This window comes from Oncorhynchus mykiss, chromosome 9, assembly GCF_057628025.1.
Source record: "Oncorhynchus mykiss isolate SJ-2025 chromosome 9, ASM5762802v1, whole genome shotgun sequence".
NCBI lineage: Eukaryota > Metazoa > Chordata > Actinopteri > Salmoniformes > Salmonidae > Oncorhynchus > Oncorhynchus mykiss.
Window position 1 is genome coordinate 48,982,091 of NC_143030.1, and position 23,638 is coordinate 49,005,728.

Below are 23,638 nucleotides of genomic sequence, written 5' to 3' on the forward strand. Positions count from 1 at the left end.
TTCTGTATGGACCTCGCTTTGTGCACAGGGGCATTGTCATGCACACATTTCCACTTCACAATAACAATACTTACAGTTGACCGGGGCAGCTCCAGCAGAGTAGACACTTCATAAACTGACTTGTTGGAAAGGTGGCATCCTATGATGGTGCCACATTGAAAGTCACTGAGCACTTCAGTACGGACCATTCTGCTGCCAATCTTTTTATTTAACCTTTATTTAACCTTTATTTAACTAGGCAAGTCAGTTAAGAACAAATTCTTATTTTCAATGGCGGCCAAGGAACAATGCGTTAACTGCCTTGTTCAGGGGCAGAACGACAGATTTTTACCTTGTCGGCTCGGGGATTCGATATTTCAGTTACTGATCCAACACTAACCACTAGGCTACCCGCTGCCCCAATGTTTGTCTATGGAGATTGCTTGGTTGTATGTTCAATTTTGTATGCCTGTCAGCAACAGGTATGGCTGAAATAGCCATATCCACTCATTTGAAAGGGTGTCCACATACATTTGGCCATGTAGTATATCAAAATGATAGTTTTAATCATGCAGTGTTTGTTTACATTTTCTTTGTTCACAGAGTAACCAAAGCTTATATTTTGAGTTATGATGGGGTACAACAGTTGAACTAAGCTTATGTGGCATTTTTACAAGTTATATTCTTCAAGAATCAATTGCTACAAATTATTCATTTATAAGTCCAAAAATTCATGTCGCACCCACAGATTGTCCCTTTAAAGTAGGGCCTAGGCCTACAGTAAATTAACAAGGTTTTATATGGGTGTATTCATTAATTGGATTCCGATGCAAAACGTTTTGCAACGGAAATCCTTTACCGTTTACTTTAGGAACCAAGCGGACACAAACTTAGCCAAACAATAGAAACTCTGCTCTTTGGAGTAAACGGTTTCCGTTGCAAAAACTGTTTACCATTACTCTAGGAACCAAACGGAATCAAACTGAACGAGACCTACCAGGGGTGTATTCATTACACCAATTCTGTTGCAAAACGTCTCTTAAACAGAAGCAAACGGACGAAACGAGGAGGGACAATAGGTGCATTTAGAAAACGCTTTGCCACAAAAACGCGATTTTACATTGGACAAATTCAGGTAGGTCCTGCCCCGTTTCGCTTACTCGGTTTGCTTCAATATGATTCCTAGAGAAAACGGTAAACATAAAACGTTTTGCAACGGAATCTGACTAATGAATAGGTCTAGACCCCAGGTGTTATGGGGTTGTACCTGGCCCACTCAACAAAAGTGAATGGGAGAAACTCATCCTCTACAATCTGTGTGAATTGTCATATTGATAGCATAATTGTTCTAATATATACCTGGCCCACTCAACAAAAGTGAATGGGAGAAACTCATCCTCTACAATCTGTGTGAATTGTCATATTGATAGCATAATTGTTCTAATATATACCTGGCCCACTCAACAAAAGTGAATGGGAGAAACTCATCCTCTACAATCTGTGTGATTTGTCATATTGATAGCATAATTGTTCTAATATATAATCCAGGAGGGTGGATAGGCCTAAAAAGGTCCCATAAAACCTGACTAGACCTAATACAATTGAAGGGATAACGACCTGACTGAACTATCCAATATAAGCAGAGTTAAGAAAATGGAATTAACAACAAAAAAAACTATTTCAATTTAGGTTTCGAAATTACACCAAAATTCAATCTAATGATAAAATAAAAATCATTACTCACTCTGTCTGGTGCTTGTCGATTCGGTCTCGCGCAAAGGGTTTTCGTTGTCATTTAAGAGTCTTTTCATTAATTGGAAACTTCAATTATCCCCAGTCCCCACAAATCCACCGAGATTGAATAAATTACCTACTACTACGGTCACTGAGTTGTAAACAGACATTTGTAATTTAATGGTTTTGGATCGTTCAAATAGCCCGTTGATAAATGTTGCTATTGTGGTGGTTCCTCCTCAATGCTCGCCTGTTTAACTAAAATATTATTTATTACCTGTTTAACGTCATTACGCACCATTCATTCAGGTATGCGTCCTTAAATAAAATAAAAATACTAATTGCCTACTAATATAATATTCGATAAACATATTTGACAGATTACATTTAATCTTATAAACAATTTTGCCCCTCATGTTATATATGTACTTTGAAAGTTAGGTTTTAATCCTAAAAAAAGAGTAACATGCTCTACGAAAATGTTATATTGATGTTTACCATGATAAAAAGCATTAGTATATGACATTAAAATGTAAGTCGCTCATCTTCTTAAATATAGGTTTGTTTCAGTTGGACACATATTACTCCTCTCTCAGACGGAGGAAGTGTAGTGGCCAAAAACTAGATTTCGTCGCCCTCCTCTGGTAAGTGTGGGCCACGCATCACCACAGAGCATAGCAAATAAATTGTAAAAAATCAAGACAGAAACTGAACGGTTGTACAGTAATATGCATACTATTTTGTACACTTTTACATATAGACATAAAAATAAAATAAAAATAGTTCTATGTTCTATGACTTTCCACACAGACTTTGTTGGCTTCGACATAATAGAGACAGTATATGCTGTATTCTTTATTCTCACACTACCACTACTTAAATGCAAATTTGTGAGTCTTTTCATTGAAATTACATTAAATGTGATTTGCATCAAAGCACAATTAAGAGAGATATAGCTTATAGAGAATGAATTATGGGGAAATTACATGTAATAATGTTGACCTCAGAGCCATCCAAAACAATGGCAACAAAGGTAGCAAAACCCTAATCTCATTTAATACATTCCCGGGGTTTACAGCCAACACTTCAAATCTGAGAGAAATGTTGGTGGAGAGAATTATTAAATTGCTAATTTGGCTGATAGGGCTTGTTTCCCCCACCACTAATGATAATTAACATGCAAATGAGTCTGGGGATCGTAAAGGAGGCACAGTGGTTCTCTGTTCATTACTGACTTAATTACTGTTTGAACAGTGGAATACCATGGTTATAAATGGGAGCGTTTCAGGTAATGGGCAGGACAATAATTAGGGTTATGACACCTAGAGAAATGCTCTGTTGTTGGTGCCCCAGCGAACTGATGCCACAGCCATTGAGCACATGACTTACTTGGCTTGATATACTGTAAAGGTGAAGTGGACAGTGGTTAATACACTGTTTGAACTGATCATTAGACCAATTAAGAGATTCTGCAAAGTGACAGCTGGACTGATGTTTGATGAGACAAAAGTTAATGTTAATTTATTAGGTGCTCAAGTGAATGGCCAGTCAGTCCTAGAATTTATACTGAAAAATATAAATGCAACATGCAATGATTTTACTGAGTTACAGTTCATAAGGAAATCAGTCAATTGTAATAAATTAATTAGGCCTGAATCTATGGATTTCACATGGCTGAGCAGGGGAGCCAGGCCCAGCCAATCAAAATTAGTGTTCTCCACAAAAGGGCATCATTACAAACATAAATACTACTCAAGTTTCATCAGCTGTCTGGGTGGCTGCTCTCGGACAATCCCGCAGGTGAAGCAGCCGGATGTGGAGGTCATGGGCTGGCATGGTTACATGTGGTCTACGGTTGCGAGGCAGGTTGGATGTACTGCCAAATTCTCTAAAACAATGTTAGAGGTGGTTTATGGTAGAGAATTGAACATTCAATTCACTGGTAACAGCTATGGGGGACATTATTGTAGTGAGCATGCCAATTGCACGCTCCCTCAAAACTTGAGACATCTGTGGCATTGTGTTGTGTGACATAACTACACATTTTAGTGGCCTTTTACCCTTCCCAGCACAAGGTGCACCTGTGTAATGATCATGCTGTTTAACAAGCTTTTTGATATGCCACACCTGTCAGGAGGATGGATTATCGTAGCCAAGTAGAAATGCTCACTAACAGGGATGAAAACAAATTTGTGCACAAAATGAGAGAAAATCTTTGTGCATAAGGAAACATTTCTGGGATCTTTTATTTCAGCTCATGAAAATTAGGGACCAACACTTTACATGTTGCATTTATATTTTTGTTCAGTATACATATGAAGTACTCGCACCATAGAATATTCTCTCTGGTATAGTAACATTATACATTTGGTTAAACTTTTCTCTCTATATTACATTCAACAGCAATTTAAATAAGTTATCTTTAATCACTTTAAATCCTATAGTTCTTTAATTAAGCACTATATTTCCATATCCAGCTCCTGACAGGTGCAAGGGGACTCATTACTGTGATTTACAGCCAATACAAATGTATCTTAAAGGAAAAGGAGCTAATTGGACTGTAAATGTCATTATCCTGTGTATTCAATTATGCTCCCCTGAGCTGAAACTAATGTTAATCAATACAAGCCACCGATTCCACCATAACGCAGATCCCTGCAACTCCAAGGGTTAAGCCAAATACAATGAACACCTTCTCCATACACATGTCCTTCTTCTTCATCAACACTTCTTTAATGCACTTAACTATCTTATTTACATGAATGGTTAACATGACGAAATTACAACAGTCACTGCATGCAAGTTTACACATTACAATCTTTCAAACATCTATCCAACATTGTATTTGCTTTGTAACTAGGGGGGGGGGGGGGGGGGGGGGGGGGGGAATAAACTAAAAGCCAAATTGTCAAGTACAAAAAATTTAACAGAAGCAGCAAAGTATAAAGTGCACATTTTCATTCAGAACTTTCCAGACCACTTTCCAACTGCCTTGGCACAACCACGACCCAATGCACGCACAGCCAGACATATACCTGAAGGACAACTGCCATTAGTGACACTATTCAGACATTAAGGTTGAGAGACATTTACAAGTCATAAATAGGCCTTTCAATGATCGTGCTAATGCCTGAATATCATATTTAAAAGAGAGAAGAAAAAAAAAAAGGATTATGCCAACATAGCAAGTACATGTACCTTTCGCCATCTAAAATATCACCTGCTAAGAAGCAAGGCTTTTTGGGGTGCAGAGGTTTGATCATGATAAATAAATGGTGATGTTTCCACTATAACGATCCTTTAGAGTCACTAATGATGAAAAAGCACAGGCTCAATGACCACACACTGAAAGTTCTTTTTTAAAAAGATCCTTACTTGTAGTTTATTTGCATTTGTCATTTTAAATAGAAGCCTGTTTGTAAATGATTATAAAGCCCAAAAAGGGTTGTTTAGTGTCTTAGCGCTAAACAAGCAGTCTAAACAGCTACAACTTCTCAACAATGATCGCTGAATTGCTACAGGCAACGGCGCGGACAGAGCGTGATCCACTCTGTCCAACACTGATTTACACGGAGCAGCAGACAACTCAAAGAAAGCAAGCAGGACATAATACAGTGCACGACCCCAAGGCATGCAAGTGCATTCAGAACGGACTAACGCCTCCATCACCTAGTATGCTAGTCTACGCTCTTTCATATAGCCAGTGTCATTTCATAGTCTGAATATAGAGTTACCACCACACCGTGGTGCAGTAAGCTTATAGGAATAAATCACTTTGCATTTCTGCTGCACTTTTGGATGTTCCCTGGTATTTACAACAAAAAGGTTGAGTTTTTTGTGTGTGTGACCACCTTCAGATTGCCATCATTTCAGGGTGGCACTTAAATCATCTTCTGTGTTCAAAGGCATGTAACGTCAAATCAAGTACACAAACGATATGAAACCTCTTTTGCAACGCATGACAACACATCATATGGCTGTATTTGGTATCAAATAAATTCCTCTTCCATAAAATGTACTGATAAAAGATGTTATCTTTAAATTAGTGAGAGTGCAAAAAAAAAATATTCTAAAATGTCCTAAAGGAGAGAGTGAATGATTTGAAGGGGTCGTCCATGTCTAGCAGGGTTGGGTGTCAATTCATTTTCAAGCCATTCCACTTTTTGTTGTTGTATTTTGTTACGATATGGCATTTTCAAATTCATTCATTGAATTTCAGTTCACTTCCTGATTTGACCACATTGAAAACCAAATTGACCCCGACCCCATTGTCTAGGTAGCGAGGACTCCCTCGGGTTAACACAGAACAGTCGTGGTCTTTTCGCGGTCAACGTTCTCTCCATGGTTCATCTCACGGCCGGTCAGTGGTCACTTCTACCGGCCCTGCTGCAAGTACTGCTGGGTGAACATGTTCAACTCACTGTCCAGCCAGCCAGCCTTATTCCTGCCAGGGGACAAGGCAACACCATACTCAGGTACAGAGATAGGTACACACCATCAAGATAGTAGTAGTGCCTTGTCTTCAATGAAAACAGATGGTACTTTAATATCACACTGCACAGAAATAAAATCGCAACATGCAACAATTTCAAAGATTGCGTTACAGTTCATTTAAGTAAAATCAGTCAATTGAAATTAATTAAGCCCTAATCTATGGACTTTACATGACTGGGCAGGGGCACAGCCATGTGTGGGAGCCAGGCCCAGCCAATCAGAATGCGTTTTTGATAGGTGAGAATTGTCTGTTAATTGAATGATTAGAATATTCTGCCCTGAAACATAGAATTGTATGGAATTGATTAGAATGTGTAGTCCTAGTCAGAATTAGGGTAAAACAATATGTCTCAAGGACAAGGTCACTATCTCTGTCGGCTGGGTAGTGAGACAGACAGTGTGTGTAGCAGGACAGGGTCACTATCTCTGTCGGCTGGGTAGTGAGACAGACAGTGTGTGTAGCAGGACAGGGTCACTATCTCTGTCGGCTGGGTAGTGAGACAGACAGTGTGTGTAGCAGGACAGGGTCACTATCTCTGTCGGCTGGGTAGTGAGACTGTGTGTAGCAGGACAGGGTCACTATCTCTGTCGGCTGGGTAGTGAGACAGACATTGTGTGCGTAGCAGGATATGTGTGTGCATGTGTGTGGGTATGTGTGTATGTGCGTCTGTGTGTGTGTGTGTGTGCGAGCATGGCTGTGTGAATGTGTGGGCGTGAGAAGTCGGTATAAAATGAATCGTATTCTTGATTTTAGAACGTTCCGTGAATAAACCTTTGACTATTTAGCTGGGCTTCCGTCTGTTTCATTTGACCAGGATCTTACACATTCTGGTTTGCAGAATAATTAAATTGGGTGATGTACCTGGAGAACATAATTCTCTTATCAGTTTTTCCCCCACAAAAGGTCTTTATTACAGACAGAAATACTCCTCAGCACCCCTCACCCCTCTCAATCACACAGGTGAAGAAGCTGGATGTAGAGGTCCTTGGCTGGTGTAGTTACATGTGGTCTGCGGTTGTGAAGCCGATTCAACCTATTGCCATATTCTCTAAAACATTGGAGGTTTATGGTAGATCATTTCTCTGTGGTAACAGCTCTGGTGGACATTCATGCAGTCAGCATGCCAATTGCACACTCCCTCAAAACTTGAGACATCTGTGGCATATTGTGGCGTGACAAAAATGCACATTTTAGAGTGGCCTTTTATATACCCCAGCACAAGGTGCACCCGTTTAATGTTCATGCTGTTTAATCAGCTTCTTGATATGCCTGTCAGGTGGATGGATTATCTTGACAAAAGGATAAATTGCTCACTAACAGGGAAGTAAACCAATTTGAGCACACAGAACATTTCTTATTTCAGGTCATCAAACATGGGACCAACACTTTACATGTTGCGTTTCTATTTTTGTTCAGTGCAGTTAAGCCCAATTATTTTTCCCCCTTTACTATGAGCCCGTTGTAGTTATTGAGAATGCAAAGGAGCCTTGATCACTGAGCAATGTTGACTGAGCAGTGTCCGAAATAGTACCCTATCCCCTATGCAGTGCCCTACTTCTGACCAGAGTCTTTTGGGCACTTGGTTTTATAGGGAATAGGGTGCCATTTCAGACGCAACCAGTGTCTTACCGGAGCAGTTTGGCCTTGCTCTGCAGCGCATCCAGCAGCTCTATCTTCGTGTTCATGTCGGTGATCTCATCCTCCAAGTTCTGCCGCGTCACGTCCACCTGCTGACACAGCTGAGCAAAGGTGCCGGCCAGCTCCCTGCACAGACAGACACACACCAGCAGCTCAGGGCCACGCAGTCTCAACTCTACTTAGTGAACTCGCTGAACAAAATTCCTGTAGAGCCATGTCAACTTCAGCATGTCCTCAAGCGTTTAGGCATTTTGAGGAATAGCGCTCTGAGATTCAGGGGCCATATGTGTACCAAGCATCTCTGAGTAGAGGTGCTCATCTAGGATCGGTTAGCCCCTATCCGTGTCATTTTAGGCCTCGTGATATAAAAAACGAAAACTGATCGTAAATCAGGAGTCCTTGGGTCCTACTTACGACTGTTAAGTCAGCTTTGTTTCCAGAATGACCTACAACTGCAAAGAGCAATAGGCTCACTCTGTAGCTTATAGGCAAACCAGATCCCACTGCCAGTCCCCTCTCACCACCAGAGGGCCTCTATGAGGCATGTTCAGAGAACAACTCCCACACTGCAGGAGACAATCTATTTATATAAAGCAGGCTTACATAACGTTGTGTGACAGATTGACTGGCCAGTGGTTCTACGAAGAGGCTTTAGCAAATTCTATCCTAGCTGTCAAACATGCAGAACTGAACTACGGAGAGTGGCAGTGTGGAGCCCTGCCAAACATCCCATCTCTTTGTTGAGGGGATTATATTGGCCTTGTAAGACTCGGTTGTGGTGGAGGAGGAGGGCAGCGGGCAGATAGAGAAATAGATGGAGAGAGCAAATGGATAGAGGGAGAAAGAGAGATAGATAGGAAGGGATGTTTTTTTTTTATCTCACCTCATATAGACTTATTTTTCTACTGTATTATTGACTGTATGTTTGTTTTACTCCATGTGTAACTCTGTTGTCTGTTCACACTGCAATTGCGTCTTGGCCAGGATGCAATTGTAAACGAGAACTTGTTCTCAACTTGCCTACCGGGTTCAATAAAGGTGAAATAAATGTTAAAAAGAGAAAAAAAAGAGGTTGATGTAGTGAGAGAAGGAGTGAGGGAGTCAGATGAAACAGACCGCTGTAGATGGGGTGTCCATTACTCACTGCTGAACCTGGTGGCTGCAGTTGGAGCCGGTGTAGCTGACGATGAGCTGCAGCTTCTCGCTGGCGTAGTCCACAAACTGGCGCTTGAAGGCCCTCTCCTTGGCCTTGGTGGTCCAAGTGAGGCGCTCGTACACGTACAGCAGGCCGTACAACCCTACCGAAAGGGCAATCAGACGCCAGCCCACTGCCTTCCAGATCTGACACACACATTTTCAATACTTAACATTTTCAAATGAACCGTTGTTGAGTGCAAAGGAAGAACATACATTTCATGCCTGGGTTAAACAGGGGAAAAACACTGAAAGTGTCATCTACTTTCCTACTTGTTTTCAGAGACGATACTTTTGGTTTAGGGCATTGTCAACAACCATTTGAACATTCTTTAAAGCCTTCACGGAGTGTGTCATCACTATCCTTACCACGCCACCGACGACTATGATGCCCATGGATGTACGGGAGGTGAGGGAGGCCAGGCCGGTCACCATGGAGACCATCAGCTCCTCCTGGGTCATGGAGTTCTGGGGGAACGGGGGCATGCTGGTGCTGACCGGGGTGAGGGCCATGGGCCGAGGAACCTACAGGACAGACACCAATGAAGTAAATAAACCCTGCGTAGCTGATGCTACGTCTTGACCAATAAGAGCCTTCAAAAGCCACCGTTACGCCATCATCACTCCTCCTTTGAGATTTGATAAACGGAAGTGAATCGGGGGGGGAAAAAACAATATCCCCACATTAAAATAACCAACTTGTCAGCAATGCCACAATGTGCGGAATATGGATGCAGCCAACACCAATTCAAGCGATGCGGGAAGACATTTCACATGCAAATATCGAATGTAGTACTTTATGGTCCATTTTAAGAGAGACTGCTCCTGACAGCTTGTGGTACAGTGTAACCATAGCAACGCACGTAAGCCAATGTCTGTATGCTAGCTAGCTTAAAAAGCGATACGAAGCACGGATGACGTGGCGATACGTGTGTGGAATTAAACTGCTATTCTTATGGATGTTCTAATTGTCCTTTCACAGCGGTTGAACAAATATTGTGCATTGACAATGAATGTAGTTCACGTCAGCAGCCAGCCTGGTGCTGCTCTGTGACATGCTGTATGGAAAGAGGCCACCAGTGAACTCCGTGTTTACAGTCTATAGGTGGGTTAGCTGACGTCACAAAACCACGTGCGCGCTTCAAATGGGGCAGAAGTCGGAGTGCTGTTGCGATTCTGGAGGGCCAGATCGCTTGCAACAATGACAAACTGCCATGTGGAGAATCGGAAGTGGCTCGTTTCAGCTCATTTCACTTCATTCTTGACACCATGTCTTGTTTTGAGGCGTTTTGACTGGATTTTATGTCAACGTCATTTGGGCAAAAATTCACTCGCTAACCAACAACTGTAACAAATGTATTTGAGAGACAAGTGCTCATTGTGCAAATGTATTTGTTTTCAATAAACATAGATGAAATATAGCTTACATGTCAACAATCTCAGCCAACACAGTCCGTTCTGACCCATAGTTGCGCACACGTCGGTTTTGTAGCTAAACAACCAACCCATCCATGAGTGAACCAGTTCCTACGTTTATTGTACTGATAGTAATTCATGGCTCTTTTTACTGCCTTCATGATGGATTAACTTGACATCAGCGTGATCTCAAAGCACTGAGAAAGCACAGGAATAACAACCCAGAATGGAGTATGCTTGTCTGCTCCAAAAGAGGATTCGCCCCTTGTTCCACTGAGAAAGGTATTATTTTATATTCTCTCTTTACAGGGACAAGATGCTTTTCAAACAACAACAACAAAGCGGTCACCCAGCCAATGACTTGGTAAATAGCTGAGGGATGGTGCTGGAGAAATGGAACCACTCAAAATGAATAGACAAGAGCTATGGATGACCATCCATGAGATCAAAATGATAGTTTTAACCATGTTTTGAGCCTATACAGTGTTTGCTTACAATTACATCATAAAACAAGCTTATATTTATTTTGGGGGTTCTGATGGGGTAAGAAAATTTAAATAAAACTAGAGGCATTGTAAATTCTATTCCTTAAGAATAAATACATTTAAAAAGTCGAAAAATTGAGGAAGCGATCACAATGACGCCTTTAGGGTCAGGATTGGGGGCTGGCGTAAACCTGATCCTAGATGTGTGGTGAAGAGCTACCTCTACCTAACCCTTTTCTTAGGGAAATAACACACACACCTGGTCGTTGTAGCCCATGAGGGCACGTCGTGTGTTCTTGGGTCCCAGAAAGCGGTTGACCAGCATGGTCCAGCCCAGGGAGAAGTGGAAGCCAATGTCCTCCTGGAAGTCACTGCACAACTTGTCGCAGGCCAGGTCGTAGCTGAGGGTGAAGATCTGCTGCCTCGGCACCAGCTTGTCCACCTGCTCCTGGACCGGCCCTGGCAGCAGGGGCTTCAGACCATCTGAGAAGAGGGATGCTAGTTGAGGACATCTCCACGTGGTTTCACAATTGAACAACAATTTAATTTACTGGGAATATTTCAGCCAGTGTGGCTGGTGGACCAAACGGTTCCTTTAAGAATGGGATGCGGTTTGGAATTGTGTGAGTGCCGCTGCTGCGGGACTGACCGATCATCTCTGTCTGGGTGGACTGCAGGGCGGCGGTGATGGCTGTGGAACACCTCTCAGACATGTTCCTGCCCAGGCCCTCCTCAATGTGCCTATGGAGCTCCTGGAAAGAACACGCACACAGTACAACATCACCACCGCAATCTCAATGGTTCAGTCCAAAATGGACACTCTATTACCTATGTAATGCACTGCCTGACCCTTACACTACAGCCACTTCCAAAATGTGCACCCTATTCTGTACATAGTGCAACACATTTGGTCAGAGAGAAAACAAACTGCACAGTATGACATTCTGAACACACACTAAAATATAAAACAATCCAAGTTCATGGAAGTTTGCCAATCTGAACACACCCTTAAAATGTCAAAGGATGTGTTTAGGTAATTCCCTGCAACGGGTTGTTCTCTTAGAGAAGATAGACACCAGGACAAAACAGGCCCTAGAGAGAATTCCACTAACACCCTGAAAAGGATTGAGGCCTACGGAAACAGTGGCCCATCCTCCTCCTAGAGACCTACTGGGTATACAGGCTTTTGTTCCAGCCCTGCTCAAACACACCTGATTCAGCTAATCAAAGTCCCGATGACAGCCGATTAGTAGAATCAAGCATAAACACCCGGTAGCAAAAGGAGCAGGAGGAGGTGTGTGTGCGCACTCGTGCGAGCTCTCGTTTGTGTTGGAGGCCAGGGAATCACTCACGTTCTTGTACACCTTGAGCACCACCTGAGACGGATGGAAGTCCATGTGGAAGTCATCCACCAGCACAAAGAGTCGCCTGATCTCCTCTGCCATGGCGTTGGACACCTACACACAGGTAAACACACACACACAGGGAAGGAAGAACGTTCACTAGACCATTCTTAGAATTCAATCGTAGCGCGGGAGCCCATTTTAAACCTACTTGTCGCTCTACTTCCTCTGTGATCTTCTTGATCTTGCTCTTGCAGTCCAGCGTCAGCAGGTCCAGCTGTTTGTCGATGAACTCCATGCGGTCCTGGCGCTCCTCCCTGGTTTCTAGGCAGTGAATCCTGAACACACAAGGTTCACAAAACATGGAGCACAACCTGTTGCCTCGCACGGCAGCCGTTCACTTCTATCATATCGGTTCAAATGGAGGAAAGGAGACAAGGAAGACATTAACAATTGAGGCAGCCTGGGTACTTGGCTTGACCCGAGAACTCACCTCTGCTCCTGAGCCGCCACGTGCACAGAGTCCATGATGAGCCGTAGGGTCTCCGAGATCTGCTTGGCCCTCACAGTGTGCTGCTCAAACTTGGTCTTCACCGCAGACTGAGAGATACACTCCTACAAGAACAGGGAAAAACAGAGCGTTTCACAAGAGGGCCTAGTGAATGGGCAGAAATATCCTGACACATTCAAAGGCTTTCAACTGTCGAGCTCACTCTCTCCTAACTAGAGCATGCAGACATGATGTGGAAGTGAACTGCACCGGCATTTGAGCAGAGTTCGGTACATCTCTAATGGGAACCGAGACGAAGTATTGTAAACTGAAAACCCCATTCACTCAGAGAGGTTCTTTCATTAGAAAGCCTTACCTCGAAGCGCCTCTCAAAGTTCTGGAACTCAAACATCCTGGCCTGGAATCCCTCGGCCAGAGCACCACCTGAACAAGTAAGGAGTGTGTTTATTTTGTTTTGGGGGGGGGGGGGGGGGGGGGAATCAAATTTTCTTGGATATTAGATGATTGTTTTTCTGTGAATGTCTACCTGTGTGGCTTACAGTGCATTTGGGAAGTATTCAGACCCCTGGACCTTTTCCACATTTTATTATGTTACAGCCTTATTCTAAAATTGATTAAAATCTTAATCTACACAGAATACCCCACAATGACAAAGCGAAAACAGGTTTAAACATTTTTGAAAATGTATTAAAAAAACAGAAATGGCTTATTCACATAAGTATTCAGACCCTTTCAATTTCCATTGATCATCCTTGAGATGTTTCTACATCTTTATTGAAATCCACCTGTGGTAAAATCAATTGATTGGACATGATTTGGAAAGGCACACCTGTCTATATAAAGGTCCCACAGTTGACAGTGCATGTCAGAGAAAAAAAAAACATGAGGTCGAAGGAATAATCCGTAGAGATTGTGTCGAGGCACAGATCTGGGGAAGGGTACCAAAACATTTCTGCAACATTGAAGGTCCCTAAGAACAATGGCCTCCATCATTCTTAAATGGAAGAAGCTTGGAACCACTAGAGCTGGCCGGACAGTCAAACTGAGCAATCGGCGGAGAAGAGCCTTGGTCAGAGAGGTGACCAAGAACCCGATGGTCACTGACAGAGCTCCAGAATTCCTCTGTGGAGATGGGAGAACCTTCCAGAAGGACAACCATCTCTGCAGCACTCCACCAATCAGCCCCTTATGGTAGAGTGGCCAGACAGAAGCCACTCCTCAGTAAAAGGCACATGACAGCCCATTTGGAGTTTGCAAAAAGGCACCTGAAGTACTCTCAGAACTTGAGAAACAACATTGAACTATTTTGCCAGAATGCCAAGAGTCACATCTGGAGGAAACCTGGCACCATGCCTACGGTGAAACATGGTGGTGGCAGCATCATGCTGTGGGGATGTTTTCAGCGGCAGGGACTGGGAAAATAGTCGGGATCGAGGTAAAGATGAACGGAGCAAAGTAGAGATCCTTGATGAAAACCTGCTCCAGGACCCCAGACCGGGGAAAAGGTTCACCTTCCAGCAGGACAACAACACTAAGCACAGCCAAGACAACGCAGGAGTGGCTTCGGGACAAGTCTCTGAATGTTCGAGTGGCCCAGCCAGAGCCCGGACTTCAACCCGATCGAACATCTCTGGAGAGACCTGAAAATAGCTGTGCAGCAAGGCTCCCCATCCAACCTGACAGAGCTTGAGAGGATCTGCAGAGAAGAATGGGAGAAACTCCCCAAATACAGGTATGCCAAGCTTGTCGTACCCATGTGTGTGTGTGTGTGTGTGTGTGTGTGTGTGTGTGTGTGTGTGTGTGTGTGTGTGTGTGTGTGTGTGTGTGTGTGTGTGTGTGTGTGTGTGTGTGTGTGTGTGTGTGTGTGTGTGTGTGTGTGTGTATATATATGTATAAATATATATACGTATAAATATATACGTATAAATATATATACGTATAAATATATATATATATACGTATAAATATACGTATAAATATATATACGTATAAATATATATACGTATAAATATATATACGTATATATATATACGTATATATATATACGTATATATATATACGTATAAATATATACGTATAAATATATATACGTATAAATATATATACGTATAAATATATATACGTATAAATATATATATATATGTATATATGTATAAATATATATGTATAAATATATATATATATACGTATAAATATATATACATATATGTATACGTATAAATATATATATACACATATACGTATAAATATATATACGTATAAATATATATATACGTATAAATATATATACATATATGTATACGTATAAATATATATATACACATATACGTATAAATATATATACGTATAAATATATATATACACGTATAAATATATATACATATATAAATATATATACATATATATGTATACGTATAAATATATATATATATACACATATACGTATAAATATATATATACGTATAAATATATATATACACGTATAAATATATATACATATATATGTATACGTATAAATATATATATATATATATACACATATACGTATAAATATATATATACGTATAAATATATATACATATATATACGTATATATGTATAAATATATATACGTATAAATATATATACATATATGTATACGTATAAATATATATACATATACACACACACCTGCTTCTGGCATCCCCTGGGCCTTCTGAACGCGGGCCTGTAGGACCTCCTTTGCAGACACAAAGAAGATGCGGTCGCTGGCCTGGGCCCGGTCCACCACGCCCAGCTCGTCCACCAGGAAACTGCTGCAGCGGTCCATGTGCTGCCTCCTCACCTGGGGGGGCACAGAGTGACCGGGTTCAATAGAGCTATTTTGTGTTTACCATCAAACGTCACGTTCGAGTGATGTGTGCGCATCCCGACGTCAGAACGCTCTGTAGCTGGATAGCTGACGTCAGGACCTTGACAAATTTGCACTGCGTGAGTGAGGATCATGAGGACATGTAAGACTGATGGCTATGTTCAACAATAGTATTCATCTTGCTTTATCTGGGATATTGTACCTTGCCTCACTGGCATGTAGCAGGTTTCTAGGTTATCAAACCTCTAACATATGTCGACAGTCTGATTACATGTTAACTCACACGAGCGCCATTTGAAGTTGCAAGTGGCCGTATCAACTTCCATGTAAACAAACCGCTTTCTGATGCGCACGCAACTTTTCAAACACACACAGCAGGGAAAATGTTATATACAGTGCCTTGCGAAAGTATTCGGCCCCCTTGAACTTTGCGACCTTTTGCCACATTTCAGGCTTCAAACATAAAGATATAAAACTGTATTTTTTTTGTGAAGAATCAACAACAAGTGGGACACAATCATGAAGTGGAACGACATTTATTGAATCTCTCAAACTTTTTTAACAAATCAAAAACTTAAAAATTGGGCGTGCAAAATTATTCAGCCCCTTTACTTTCAGTGCAGCAAACTCTCTCCAGAAGTTCAGTGAGGATCTCTGAATGATCCAATGTTGACCTAAATGACTAATGATGATAAATACAATCCACCTGTGTGTAATCAAGTCTCCGTATAAATGTACCTGCACTGTGATAGTCTCAGAGGTCCGTTAAAAGCGCAGAGAGCATCATGAAGAACAAGGAACACACCAGGTAGGTCCGAGATACTGTTGTGAAGAAGTTTAAAGCCGGATTTGGATACAAAAATATTTCCCAAGCTTTAAACATCCCAAGGAGCACTGTGCAAGCGATAATATTGAAATGGAAGGAGTTTCAGACCACTGCAAATCTACCAAGACCTGGCCATCCCTCTAAACTTTCAGCTCATACAAGGAGAAGACTGATCAGAGATGCTGCCAAGAGGCCCATGATCACTCTGGATGAACTGCAGAGATCTACAGCTGAGGTGGGAGACTCTGTCCATAGGACAACAATCAGTCGTATATTGCACAAATCTGGCCTTTATGGAAGAGTGGCAAGAAGAAAGCCATTTCTTAAAGATATCCATAAAAAGTGTTGTTTAAAGTTTGCCACAAGCCACCTGGGAGACACACCAAACATGTGGAAGAAGGTGCTCTGGTCAGATGAAACCAAAATTGAACTTTGGCAACAATGCAAAACGTTATGTTTGGCGTAAAAGCAACACAGCTCATCACCCTGAACACACCATCCCCACTGTCAAACATGGTGGTGGCAGCATCATGGTTTGGGCCTGCTTTTCTTCAGCAGGGACAGGGAAGATGGTTAAAATTGATGGGAAGATGGATGGAGCCAAATACAGGACCATTCTGGAAGAAAACCTGATGGAGTCTGCAAAAGACCTGAGACGGGGACGGAGATTTGTCTTCCAACAAGACAATGATCCAAAACATAAAGCAAAATCTACAATGGAATGGTTCAAAAATAAACATATCCAGGTGTTAGAATGGCCAAGTCAAAGTCCAGACCTGAATCCAATCGAGAATCTGTGGAAAGAACTGAAAACTGCTGTTCACAAATGCTCTCCATCCAACCTCACTGAGCTCGAGCTGTTTTGCAAGGAGGAATGGGAAAAAATGTCAGTCTCTCGATGTGCAAAACTGATAGACATACCCCAAGCGACTTACAGCTGTAATCGCAGCAAAAGGTGGCGCTACAAAGTATTAACTTAAGGGGGCTGAATAATTTTGCACGCCCAGTTTTTCAGTTTTTGATTTGTTAAAAAAAGTTTGAAATATCCAATAAATGTTGTTCCACTTCATGATTGTGTCCCACTTGTTGATTCTTCACAAAAAAATACAGTTTTATATCTTTATGTTTGAAGCCTGAAATGTGGCAAAAAGGTCGCAAAGTTCAAGGGGGCCGAATACTTTCGCAAGGCACTGTACATACATACATACATACATACATACATGTAAACACAAGCCTACAGGCACATGCTCTTCCTTCAACAAGTTGTATTGGCAGACCTGAAATGATCACAACATATGGGATGTTCACTAAAGGGCCGAGAAGTTACCAGTATCGCGATACTTGTTAGTGTCGTGCCAAGGAAACAAAAACGCCAAGCGGTATTAACTTCTTTAGGAAAACGGACCTAATGTTGAAAACAAACATCATTATGTTGTCATCCAGAGTCACAAGTTATTACTTTCAAGTCTATAGCACACAACAATTTACGTACAGCTTGTTTTTAAAAAGGACCAGAGTGTCAGTTATGTTTTTATTTCTCCCCATGGAAAAAGTCTTGCGATACTGGCATCGTTACAGCCCTCATGTTCAACCTGACATTTATTTCAAGGGCATAAAGCCAGACTGAGGGCAGTCAGTCTCAGTTCAGTCTCCTGGCTAATCTCCAGGTGTCCGTGTTGTGTTGTTTTATATCAAACATCTGAAGTGTTTCCCTTGTTGGACGACTCAGATAACCGTTTAAAAATTGATAATTTACCCAAGTTACCTAAAATGTCCATAACCCTTGAGAAAGGCACTTTAACCTAAATTTAACCTTAATAGTCTCTCTGGATAAGAGCATCTGCTAAAATGACTCAAATGTAAATGTGTTAGTTATTAACAAGACTATGGTGGATTACAACCTCTGCTGGCCCATAGAAGACGTTCAAGATAACATCCAACTTCTTTGGGTGAAGTAGACGGCACAGAGAGAGGTGGGTTGAGTATCACAAGCCCGAAAGGCAGGCAGTCCCACAAGGTCTCGCTCAACCACCGGCATGATACGGCCATGTGAGGTGCAACCCTATACTTGAAATCAACACTTTGGCAGACCCTAGTGCCAAGCCTACCTCACCATTAACTTAATTGCTGAATCTAATACTGTACTTTTGCAGGGAGTAGTTACCCCATGTACTCGGCTCAACCACGACCCAGAATCTGGCACAAACCCATCTAGCCTCTCCTTGTATAATGTTACCCAGAACAGCTTTCACCTCTTCCATTTAATAGTGCAATTATTAGCCCAAAAATATATAGCTAATTCTCTGGTGTAACCGTGATCTAAGGGTCAAAGCTAACGCTAATTCAGCTCAGAATTCTCATTGTAACCCTGACGGCTAATTCTAACTCACCTGAGAGTTCACAGTTCACAATGTACACAATTTTAAAACCGGCCAAACTCCATTCGCAACCGGATTCATTTGGTAAGAGAGATTCAGTCAATAATAGGAATAGATTGTTCACCATCTATTTTAAATACTATTTGAGAAGGTCCGGTCTGGGTATGTGACAAATGTAAAAATATTCATGTTTCAAACTTCTCTCGTTCAAACGATAAAAATAAAAAAATGACGTGAATTCACAATTCAGATATGGTCCTGTGTATGACCGCTAATCACGCAAATCAATCTACCGCAGTTCTGTCAACCTACCATAGGATTGTCACTAGTTACCACAGCCACAAAGTTATAAACCCTGTCTATTTCTACAATTGATGGTCTTAAAAATTTGATTTTAAACCTAACCACACTGATAACTTTATGCCTAACCTGGATGGTGTGTTTACGGACATATTCAATCAATCCTTATCCCAGTCTTCTGTCCCCACATGCTTCAAGAGGGCCACCATTGTTCCTGTTCCCAAGAAAGCTAAGGTAACTGAGCTAAATGACTACCGCCCCGTAGCACTTCCGTCAACATGAAGTGATTTGACAGACTAGTCAAGGACCATATCACCTTCACCCTACCTGACACCCTAGACCCACTCAAATTTGCTTACCGCCCCAAAAGGGCCACAGACGACGCAGTCACACTACCCTAACACATCTGGACAAGAGGAATACCTATGTGAGAATGCTGTTCATCGACGACAGCTCAGCATTTAACATAATGGTACCCTCCAAACTCATCTTCAAACTCGAGATCCTGGGTCTCGACCTCGCCCTGTGCAACTGGGTCCTGGACTGCCTGACAGGCCACCCCCAGGTGGTGAGGGTAGGTAACAACATCTCCACCCTGCTGATCCTCAACACTGGGGCCCCACAAGGGTGCGTTCTCAGTCCTCTCCTGTACTACCTGTTCACCCACGACTGCGTGGCCACGCACGCCTCCAACTCGATCATCAAGTTTGCAGACGACACTACAGTGGTAGGCTTGATTACCAACAATGACTTCAGGAAACAGCAGAGGGAGCACCCCCCTATCCACAGAGAGGGTAGAAAGTTTTAAGTTCCTCGGCGTACACATCACGGACAAACTGAAATGGTCCACCCACACAGAGAGCGTGGTGAAAGAGCAGCAGCGTCTCTTCAACATCAGGAGGCTGAAGAAATTCGGCTTGTCACCAAAAACACTCAAACTTTTACAGATGCACAATCGAGAGCATCCTGTCGGGCTGTATCACCGCCTGGTACGGCAACTGCTCCGCCCATAACCGTAAGGCTCTCAAGAGGGTAGTAAGGTCTGTACAACGCATTACCGGGGGCAAACTATCCGCCCCCCAGGACACCTACACCACTCGATGTCTCAGGAAGGCCAAAAAGATCATCAAGGACAACAACCACCCGAGCCACTGCCTGTTCACCCCGCTATCATCCAGAAGGCGAGGTCAGTACAGGTGCATCAAAGCAGGGACCGAGAGACTAAAAAACAGCTATCTCAAAGCCATCAGACTTAAACAGCCAACAGCTGCCAACATACTGACTCAACTCCAGCCACTTTAATAATGGAAAAATGTATGTAATAAATATATCACTAGCCACTTTTAACAATGACACTTCATATAATGTTTACTTACCCTACATTACTCATCTCATATGTATATACTGTACTCTATACCATCCACTGCATTTTTTATGTCCGTATTCTTATTCATTCCTTTACACTTGTGTGTGTGTGTGTGTGTGTGTAAGGTAGTTGTTGTGAAATTGTTAGGCTAGATTACTCGTTGGATATTACTGCATTGTCGGAACTAGAAGCACAAGCATCTCTCCACTCGCATTAACATCTGCTAACCATGTGTATGTGACAACTATTTTTATTTGATTAAAACCGAAAAGCAACAAAAATTCATGAATCTTTACAATATAGCCAATTGACTGTGGTTGTGCCATCTAGTCCAAACCCTTACCAGTGTTCCCCACCCATTCAGCAACAATTCTCTGCTGTGTGCCTCTCCATGTTCTCACTTCTAATCATTGTGATGGATTGTTGCAGTGATATATGTAACAGCGTGTTCATAGACGTCCAACAATCTGTTAAAGCCACGTATGGTGCGCTTTGTACAATTTCTCTATCCGGACCGTCACAACTTTTTGACATGGCATCTTGTATGTTTCTAGACATTCCATTAGGGCAACATTGAAGCTGCCAACGCTAAAACTAACCTCAGCGTGGCAATGACTGCCAACGCTAAAACTAACCTCAGCGTGGCAATGACTGCCAACGCTAACTCACCTCCTCCATGTACTCCGGCTCCGAGGCAGAGGCATCCCAGCGGTTGTTTAAGATGAAGATGTTTGGACTGGAGAGACGCTCGTTGACCTTGTGGAAGAATGACTTCTCCTGCAAAAAGTAGCATTTGTCTATTCAAAATCCAATATACCCTCAGACATCCTGACTGGCATTTGGTCAACATGCAAGTTCGGGCCGAGTGGATGTTTTTCTAGAGTAGAAACATGTTTCTTACCGTCTGCATCAAAGTGGACTCAGAGTTTGCCACCAGGACAAAGACGTCAGCGTCCAGGCAGAACTTGTCGATCCAGCTGTCCAGCTCTGTCGTGACGTCAATACCGGGGCTGTAGGAGCAGAAATATGGGATGACTTCAGGTCACAAGGCCACAGTAGAAACTATACTGAACTAAAATAAAACGCAACATGTAAAAATGTCAATGATTTTACAGGTCATATCAGTCAAATTAAGTAAATGACTTAGGCCCTAATCTATGGATTTCAGATATGCATCTCTTAGTCGGACACCTTTAAACAAAAACAAAAAGTAGACGCGTGGATCAGAAAACCAGTCAGTATCTGGTGTGAACACCATTTGCCTCATGCAGCACGACATCTCCTTCGCATAGAGTTGATCAAGCTGTTGATTGTGGCCTGTGGAATGTTGTCCCACTCCTCGTCACTGGCTGTGCGAAGTTGCTGGATATTGGCGGGAACTGGAACACGTTGTCGTACACGTCGATCCAGAGCATCCCAAACATGCTCAAATGGGTGACATGTCTGGTGAGTATGCAGGCCATGGAGGAACTGGGACATTTTCAGCTTCCAGGAATTGTGTTCAGATCCTTTCAACATGCATTATCAAGCTGAAACATGGGGTGATGGCTGTGGATGAATGGCACAATGGGCCTCAGGATCTCGTCACGGTATCTCTGTGCATTCAAATTGCCATCAACAAAATGCAATTCTGTTTGTGGTCCGTAGATTGTTTGCCCATACCATAACCCCACTGCCACCAGGGGGCACTGTTCACAATGTTGACATCAGCAAACATTCAATTCTGGTAACAGCTCTGGTGGACATTCCTGCAGTCAGCATGCCAATTGCACGCTCCCTCAAAACTGGAGACATCTGTGGCATTGTGTTGTGTGACACAACTGCACATTTTAGAGTGGCCTTTTATTGTCCCCCAGCACAAGGTGCACCTGTGTAATGATCATGCTGTTTAATCAGCTTCTTGATATGCCACACCCGTCAGGTGGATGGATTATCTCCGCAAAGTAGAAATGCTCACTAACAGGGATGTAAACAAATTTGTGCACAAAACTTGAGATAAATACACTTTCTGCGTATCAAACAATTCTGGAATCTTTTATTTCAGCTCGTGGGACCAACACTATACATGTTGCGTTTCAGTGTATATGAGGATAATGTAGTTTGTAGAGGAGGAGTAGGCATACAAAATTGAAGGGCGAAGTGAAGAGTGGTACCCATTCCAACATCAACCTCGGAGCACATCCAGAGGACCCCTGGTTGTGCTAAAATAACTGAATGCCAGAAGGGAATGGTCTACCTGATCCTTTTAGATGTGTGGTGTGTGTTGCCCTCACCTGTCCACCAGCACCAGGTCGTCCCTAAGCAGGGCACACTTGACTTTAGGCCACATGACACACACCAGGCTTCCTGCATCCAGGTCCTCATCCTGATGTAGAGCATGGGCTAGCTGGTTCACCGTCTGAGAAACAGTGAGCGAGACAGAAATAGAAAGTGATTGTGCAAGAGAGAGACAAAACATGCAATAACATGTGTTCACATTTGAACTTTGACTACATTTGATTGTATGAGTTATTGTAATAAAAAGGACGGATTACTAGGAAGGAAATATATTCATAATCTATTGGCATGTGTCCCTATTTAAACCCATAGCAACAATACCACGATGACATAACATATTTCCATAGAGATAAGGATTCGAGGGAAAAGGTTGCATCAAAAAGGTTACTCATCTGTGCCAACAAATAAAGTAGACAGGCAGAGATTTTTCCTATGAGCAGAGCGGAGGTCTGTGTTGATCATTAGCCAGCGGAAATGACCAGCTTTCCGGGGTTTAGTCCCCATGGGGAGAGAGGAGAGGCCTGGGGAAGCTGTTAGCAGCCAACATGCTTCACAAAGACCTACAGTACAGTCAAAAGTTTGGATACACCTTCTCATTCAAGATTTGTATTTTTACATTGAAGAATAACAGTGAAGACATTAAAACTATGAAATAACAAAAAAAAAGTGTTATACTTATGATTTGTTTATTTTATATTTGAGATTCTTCAAAGTAGCTACCCTTTGCCTTGACAGCTTTGCACTTGCTTGGCATTCTCTCAACCAGCTTCATTGCAGGTAGTCCCCTGCAATGCGTTTAAATTAACAGGTGTGCCTTGTTCAAAGTTACATTTGTGGAATTTCTT

General features: G+C 42.3%; 1 protein-coding gene across 4 annotated transcripts in view; it reads right to left on the reverse strand.

The window, feature by feature from the left end:
• Positions 1–4,424: 4,424 nt before the first annotated feature.
• Positions 4,425–23,638, reverse strand: part of mfn2 (mitofusin 2) — a 29,453-nt gene continuing 10,239 nt past the window's right edge. For all 4 annotated transcript variants that reach the window (XM_021615837.3, XM_021615838.3, XM_090184403.1 and 1 more), the window contains exons 5-18: positions 22,790–22,914; positions 21,418–21,526; positions 21,186–21,293; positions 15,466–15,619; positions 13,151–13,218; positions 12,778–12,899; positions 12,496–12,622; positions 12,294–12,398; positions 11,591–11,693; positions 11,201–11,424; positions 9,410–9,565; positions 8,991–9,187; positions 7,838–7,972; positions 4,425–6,157 (exon numbers count right to left, since the gene is read on the reverse strand). In XM_021615837.3, the coding sequence (XP_021471512.1) occupies positions 6,088–6,157; positions 7,838–7,972; positions 8,991–9,187; positions 9,410–9,565; positions 11,201–11,424; positions 11,591–11,693; positions 12,294–12,398; positions 12,496–12,622; positions 12,778–12,899; positions 13,151–13,218; positions 15,466–15,619; positions 21,186–21,293; positions 21,418–21,526; positions 22,790–22,914 (1,803 nt within the window). In that variant the 3' untranslated portion in view covers positions 4,425–6,087. The remainder of the gene's footprint in view (positions 6,158–7,837; positions 7,973–8,990; positions 9,188–9,409; positions 9,566–11,200; positions 11,425–11,590; positions 11,694–12,293; positions 12,399–12,495; positions 12,623–12,777; positions 12,900–13,150; positions 13,219–15,465; positions 15,620–21,185; positions 21,294–21,417; positions 21,527–22,789; positions 22,915–23,638) is intronic.